The sequence below is a fragment of the Pygoscelis adeliae genome, unplaced genomic scaffold (genome assembly GCF_000699105.1).
Source record: "Pygoscelis adeliae isolate BGI_AS28 unplaced genomic scaffold, ASM69910v1 Scaffold1065, whole genome shotgun sequence".
NCBI lineage: Eukaryota > Metazoa > Chordata > Aves > Sphenisciformes > Spheniscidae > Pygoscelis > Pygoscelis adeliae.
In genome coordinates this window covers 7,004-14,235 of record NW_008824730.1, presented here as the reverse complement: position 1 = coordinate 14,235, position 7,232 = coordinate 7,004, and the positions used below count along the sequence as shown (strand labels likewise).

General features: G+C 52.0%; 1 protein-coding gene across 1 annotated transcript in view; it reads left to right on the top strand.

The window, feature by feature from the left end:
* Positions 1–3,643: 3,643 nt before the first annotated feature.
* FAM118B (family with sequence similarity 118, member B) overlaps positions 3,644–7,232 on the top strand; it is a 4,309-nt gene continuing 720 nt past the window's right edge. The window contains exons 1-4 of the mRNA XM_009323400.1: positions 3,644–3,976; positions 4,364–4,591; positions 5,869–5,997; positions 6,365–6,650. Of these exons, the coding sequence (XP_009321675.1) occupies positions 3,656–3,976; positions 4,364–4,591; positions 5,869–5,997; positions 6,365–6,650 (964 nt within the window). The 5' untranslated portion in view covers positions 3,644–3,655. The remainder of the gene's footprint in view (positions 3,977–4,363; positions 4,592–5,868; positions 5,998–6,364; positions 6,651–7,232) is intronic.

The window sequence follows — 7,232 nt, the reverse complement described above, 5'->3', positions numbered from 1 at the left end:
GGCAGAACAGCGTCGAAGTGCTGCCAGGCTCCACGGCGGGCTGGAAGAACACAGGGTACAACGTTCAAAAGGGTGTGCGATGGAGGAGGCTCGGGGCCTTGCAAGCGCGGAGCGTGTCAAACCAGGAGGTGCAAGCAGTCGGCGGGAGCCTGGTTCCTCGCTTGCTAAACGCGTTTGAAACTTGTATCCAAAATCCGGGCTCTACAGTAAAATAAAAATCTGATTATTTGAAGCGATGGGCGGCATATGCTAAGCGGTGTTTCGGGAGGCAGGTTGTGAAGACCAGCTCTCTGAGGTGTTATTATATTATTGTTGTTGTTGTTGTTGTTATTATTGTCACGATAAAGTTTTCAGAAGTGGCCAGAAATGAAAGGCTGGCAAACACTCTGTATCTGAGCCTCTGCGAGAGTCGCTGTGCTGCCCTGCTTTCATCATCCCGCACTGAAAGATGATGGTTATCTAGGTTATTGGGACGGTTTCTGAAATGGTCCCTGCCAACCTTTGCAGCACAGCTGAGGTTTCTTTCATACCTGCCAAGAGTTGCCCTGTGTTTCAGCTGTCGGCGCTGCCGCTGGGCTGCGGTGAAGCAATCGCAGGCACCTCCCTTGTAGGACAAAAGCTGAGGTGTCGCCAAGGCTGCGCAACACGTGGAAAAAAAACTCTGATTTTTGGGCCAGCAGCTCTTGCACGGCGTTTCCTTTTTGGCAAAAGCCTGCCTACCGGAATTTTTGCTGGACTCTTCATTACAATTGGCAAGAAAAAAAAAAAAAAGGATAGGGGTGAACAGCTCTGGCTGCTTTCTTTCCCTTTTAATAGTCTTATTTTGGAGGAGCGGAGGGGGAGAGGACCGCGTGCTGGCAGACCTTTCGTATTTTGTGTCATGGGCTGTTGAGAGAGTTCGCGGACGTCTAACTTCCTTTCCGCGGGCTTTAAGGTCGTATCCCACCGCCGTCTGACTTCCTTTCCGCGGGCTTTAAGGTCATATCCCACCGCCTGTAGACGTATGGCGGGCTGGATAATCCTTCTCTCATCACCGGAGAATGAAACGCTCTCGGTGGCTTTTTGTAGCCAACAAAAATCTTTTTGTCTTTCTTCCCCCCCCCCCGCTGTTTTCCCGAGCAGCGAGTTCGCTGAGGGGCGTCGCCTTGGAAGGGGGGAGCGCCTGCTCCTCCGAGCCACGGGCTCTCGGGCAAGGATGAACGGCCGAGGTGAATTGAAGGGTCTGGCAAACGGGGGTCTGCCGGTGGCGACTGCAACCCGGTTTTGTACCAAGCAGCCCTACGATTTTCTCAAGCTTCGTTGCAGAGGAAGTTAAGGAAGTGGATGAGAGCCGCGGGGCAAAGTTCAGAAACAAAAAAGTGCAGTTCTCGTCCCGAAGGTGATCTCATAAAGATAACAAAACCCCGGTATTTATCTGCCCGTGAAAAGCTGGCTCGACAAAAAACCTGTGGTCTGTTCCACGTCGTATTGCATGTATGTAGTGACTTTGCTTGTGGTGATTTGTCTACTATAGAAACTGGATGGCTTCTACGGTGAGCCTGGGTAAAGACACATTGTTGGAAGATGGAATGCCACCCGCAAAAAAGCCCAGGTAAATCTAATTATACTCCAGTGAATTTCTTCTAATAAGAGCTTTTTTCCGTAACCTTGCACTGTTCTTTAAAGAGCATGACACTTGGCACCAGGCCCCAGCGGTTGTTTCGGTTGCTGATCCAAGAAAAGCACGCTGTCTCTAGCCGTGCCCTGTAACTAGCCTTTTCCTGCGGCGCGTTCTGACACCCAGAACATTACTTCGTTGCTGGGTTTTTCTAACCCCCTCAGCCGGGACGCACGGTTGCACAGAAAAGCTTGTTTTACTGTTCTGTCTCCGTGGTTTCGACCGGTGTTCGCCCTAGCTCAGGTCCTGCCCGCACGTAGGGTCACGTCAGATGCGGTGGTCGTGCTTCTTCACTTGAGTTGGACGGCAGCTCCCAGGAGGACAGGCAGTTACTCAAATCAGTACGATTTTGCTGCATGTAAAGGCTAAATAATTCCGCTCCGGAGGCCCCCCATGCTAATAAGTAGGTCGTCTTGCAGTTCTCCAAGCGGGGACCTGAGCATGATGCTAACTTGGGGCATACCCACGCTTCTTTCCGTCCGAGGTTGGTTACTGTGGCTGCTGTGATAGCATGGGCTCAGAAATTAAGGCACCGCCGTCCGCAAACGAGCGGCTAATCCATCTAGGGAGTTGTCTTCCGCTAATCTGATTTATTTACGAGTTACGGGCGGGCTGGGAAATAGCTTCTCTGAGGGAGCCCTGGTCTCAGGGTTGGTCCAGTGACTGTGGAGCGAGCAGAAAAGAGGCTGGGAGATTATTTTTAACTTGCCCAGGATATCGGGGTAGGAACAAGTGTATTTATCAGCACGGGAACAGAATGCCTCTTTCAGAGCTGTCGTATATTACGTTAAGACTTGGGTATTTGTTATTATTTTGGATTTCAGTCCCTAGGTTTCTGGTTGTGTTTTTCTGCTAGCTCATTAACATGAATCCTAATTTATTCTTTGCGGATGAGGCTTGCTAGTCCCAAAATTAAAACCCATTTATCACCACCAACAGTGAAGACCTCCTCAAGAAAGGGGTTAACTCGTCTGTTTTCGTAGGCGGTAGCGGAGGGAAGGCAAAGCTCCATCTGTGTGGTATCGGTTTCCTTCCCCCTTCTCGCTAAATATCACATGTTTGCAGATAAAAAGCATTCCTTCCAAATGAGCTGCCTCCCCGGGCTGCTGCTTCGATCCTCTGGGAAGCTGGGAGCCGAGCCCCTGCTTCAGAAAAGCAGCTTGACGCCAGGCGAGGCACGATGGGGAGAAGCACATCTGACTTAATAAATAATAAACGTCAAATTTAAAAGCACTGTGCAGGTGTCAAGCTGGGAAAATAGGGAAGAGGGGAGGAGGAGGAAGGAGAATATAGCCCCGCAGCTCTTTCGTGAGACTCTTCATGTCGTCTGGGCTTCCAAAAGATTGGCCTCGAGCATCCCGCTTAGGTTGCAAGCGTAAGAGGGAAGGGATTTCTGGTTCCCGCTGAGGCTTCTTCTCAGCAAAGAGGGGCCGGGAGGTCAGAAGGTCCTCTCCGGGGCAGAGCTGGGAGGAAGCCTTCACTTCCTTCCTTTTGTGCTGGGATAAATGGGGCTGCTGTCTTCAGGCCCCTGTTTAGCACCTTATTTAAACCAGGCGCGGTCACGGCTGTCTTTACTCCCCGCGTGGAGGTGTCTCAGTACGTAAAGAGTACGTGCGTGTCTCTGCAGCTGTTGACAACACATTCCATATTGCTCACCACACCTTTTCCACTGCCTCCAGCCTTTCTGCTAGCTTCCAGGTAACTATTATTAACCAGGCTTCCCTTATTCCAAATTTTAATTGGATTAGCTTCGCTTCAGAAGTATTCCGGGGCAGTATCGTCTTCCCCAGTAACCATCTCGGTAACGGGCTCCATTGCCGAATACGTTGCGATTACGTCCCTTGTAATCGTGGGCATTTGCGATGTTGATCCGCGGAGCTGCGCGCTGTCTTTAAGGGGTACCGAGCCGCTCCTCTCATCCTCTGTTTATCAGAGGACCCTAATGGACCCATTGACTCAAAATTTAGGCAGAGGGTACCTCCCTTGTCCTCGGTCTGCATGTTCCACGACCCGAGACACCCTTCCGTCTATGATGGTACCAGCTGTGCTACTTTCTCCTCTTGCAGGAAGCTGTTGCCCAGCCTCAAAACCAAGAAGCCTCGGGAACTTGTTCTGGTGATCGGGACGGGAATCAGTGCAGCAGTCGCTCCCCAGGTCCCAGCGCTGAAGTCTTGGAAGGGGTTGATCCAGGCCCTCCTGGATGCTGCTATTGACTTCGATCTCCTGGAAGATGAAGAGAGCAAACGGTTCCAGAAGTGTCTCCATGAAGACAAGAACTTGGTTCACGTTGCCCACGACCTTATCCAGAAGCTGTCTCCGGTGAGTGTGCTTGTAGCACTGCATGTAAATATTCGGTACCCCGCCCTGAGCATAGGATTTGGCTTCTGGAAATGGCCAGATTTGGTTCTCCAGCACGCCCCCACCTCCGACGATTCCTCTGTCTACAAGGAACCACAAGTGCAGTTACTGTGCCGGGTTCCCGAGACGTAACTCTGCCGCGGACGCCAGCTTTTGGGTATTTCACTCGGAGTGTGCTGGGGGGGGGAGTATCCGCCTCAACGCAGTAAGCGCTCTGGGTTTGCCGTGCAAGGACCTATAGCTTTGTGGAGGTCTTTGAGAAATATGTGGGTGGTTTTTCATCGAGACATTTGGCACGAAGCATTAAAAGAAGCCAGGCTCTGATCTTAATCTGTCTCCCCTTCTCAGCGCACAAGCAACGTTCGCTCAACCTTTTTCAAAGACTGTTTATACGAGGTGTTTGACGACCTGGAATCTAAAATGGAAGATTCTGGGAAGCAGCTGCTTCAGTCTGTGCTTCACTTAATGGAAAACGGGGCACTTGTGTTAACCACAAACTTTGATAACCTGCTGGAACTGTACGCAGCACACCAGGGGAAGCATCTGGAGTCCCTTGACCTGACTGATGAAAAGAAGGTAAACGATGATGATGATTTTTTTTGTCAGGGCTGAGCTGGGACAGCGCAGGAGGGTGGCGGCTGCGGGATGTGCCCCCGCGCCCGCGTAAGGGGATTGTACTGTTCATAGTCATTTAAATGACGTTAGACAAACTCCAAGCAGAGGCTCTGACCATTTCGGGCAGCGAGCAGAGGAGTGGAAGACGAATGCTCGTTTCTGAAATGCTGTGCTTGCTGGCTGACAGCCGTTGCTCAGGAGGAGCCCTTAAGCCTGGTATTTCTTTGATCTCTGTCCTTGAAACTTCTGGCTTGGCCTTGCTGAAGTACTGCGAGCCTCGCTTCCACGTAAGGCTTGGGTTGACGTTTCTAACCGACACAAAGCGGACCTTTCCGTTTTTATAACCCGCTGCGGAGTGCTTTTTTGTGACGGAGCGTTCTCGGGGCCGTAGCCTTTCGAGGCTCGCCTCTTGCCCCGTGTCCTCTTTCTGAAATGGCTGGATGGCTCCTGCTGGGTCACTCCGCGTGCTCCGGCTTCTTCTGCCGCGCTCTCGGATTCGTAGCTGCTCGCTTCACGCAAGCTTCCCTCCTTCTGCCCCAGTCAGGCGGAAAATCAGACTGTGAAACCCTGAGCTCTTCGCCACCTGCCCGCCTCATCTTTCCACCGCGGGTTTTACTGGTGGGGAGCATCTTGTCCTTCTGTTTGCTTGTTAAACACACGCCACACGTAGGTGCTGTGCAGTGCTTGGCCTCTTTCCGTCCTGAGTCATTTCTGTGCTGCACGTTTCCCGCATGACCTCTTAATCTGCATGGCTGGAAGTACGTACGGTGTTACAAATAAGCATTCTAATTATTACAAGCTTAAACGGGCCAAGGTCTGCAGGAGTAAACCGAGGGCCTCGGAAGTGGCTTTCTGAAATGAAGGTCAGCTGTTGAGCTTCCTCAGATCTTCTCAGAGCCTCGAGGGGCCAAGAAATAAAACTCTGCAGGCTTGAGAAACATGCTGACTTTATATTTATAGTTTTCCCCCTTTTTCTGCCGAGTCCGGTGTATTGATTCGGTCTCTTCCCATCGCGTTCACCGTTCAGCTGAAGCGTTGACCCAAACAAGCGCCGTAGGCTGTAGCCGCGGGCCGTGATGTAGAGGCTGATGGACTCATGACCTCTTGAGGAGATGAGATGGAACATGAGGAAGAAGCTGCCTCTTCGAAACGCTTCCCCAGCACGGTGTTTTTAACAGCGCCGTGGAAGCTAACGTGACGGGCTCGCTAACGTTTCTGGAGGGGTTTGTTTTGCGCAGGTGCTGGAGTGGGCGCAAGAGAAGAGGAAGCTCAGCGTCCTGCACATCCACGGCGTTTACACCAACCCCAGCGGCATAGTGCTCCACCCGGCCGGGTACCAGAACGTGCTGCGCAACACGGAGGTCATGGTGAGGCAGCCCTGCCTTCTCTCCGCGGGGCACACCTTGGGGTCCCGTCCGTCGTCTATATGCATAATCCCACTTCCCATGCGGGCGCCTGGCCGGGCCCGTATGTTAACCGGGCATAGCCTCAGCTGAGTTTAAAGACTGGGCTTCACGCAGGGTGGTGGGAGGGTCCTTAATTTTGTGGAATAGAAGGGGAGGGATGGATTCTCTAGCCCGCTAACCTGCAAAACCACCTCCGCACGTTTGTGTTGAGGATGGCTGCATGATGACACTCCTGAAGAGTCTCCTCAGGGATAAGGCAGATGCTGTCTCTTGTGCCTTGTGAAGATAAGACTTGCCTTGACTAAGAACACCTTTCCCTTTTTTAAAGCGAGAGATTCAGAAGCTGTATGAAAATAAGTCATTCCTGTTCTTGGGCTGTGGTTGGACTGTTGATGACACCACGTTTCAGGCCCTGTTTTTAGAGGCTGTGAAGCACAAGTCAGACCTGGAGCACTTCATGCTCGTGCGGAGGGGAGACGTGGATGAGTTTAAGAAGCTCCGTGAGAACATGCTGGACAAAGGGATTAAAGTGATTTCCTACGGAGATGAATACGCGGACTTGCCCGAGTACTTTGAGAGGCTGACGAGCGAGATCGCCACGCGGGGTCGAACAGGTACAGGGGTTACGGGCTGTGCGGGACGGCTGGCTGCCGTACGTCCACCGTCTCCGCACTTCGTTCGGGCTCTCGTCATACGCAACGCGGTTCTTGACTGTCACCGTGGACTTTGGAGCGTAGGCAGTGTTAGTAGCCCCTCTTCGCCCTGCTGTGTTATTCCTTAAGCTTTTTTTTTTTTTTTTTGGCCCCCAAAAAATTGCCTGCGAGTGCAGCTGAATTTGAGGTTTACTTTTATGAAATCACTGTATGTTCTTACAGTTTGAACAGCTCTGCTGCTTCCCACACATCCAAACGTCATTTTTCATGCGCAGCTGCAGTTGTTTGTTCCCTTCCTAGTGAAAGGAGAGGGCATTTCAGTCTTGCTATTTGGTCTCGCTGACCTTTGTGCTACTTGGACTGAGCTAATGCTTTACTGTGCAAGAGATCTCGCTAACAAATCATAGAATTGGGGAAAAGCAGTGAGTTTGCTCGCCAGAGCGTCGCTGGCACGCGTTCCGAGGGTAAAACCCGGCCAGAAAAGCCCGTCACGCGAGACCGCCGCAGGCGGCGTCCGCTGTCGGCGCCGGGGGGCTCCCCGCC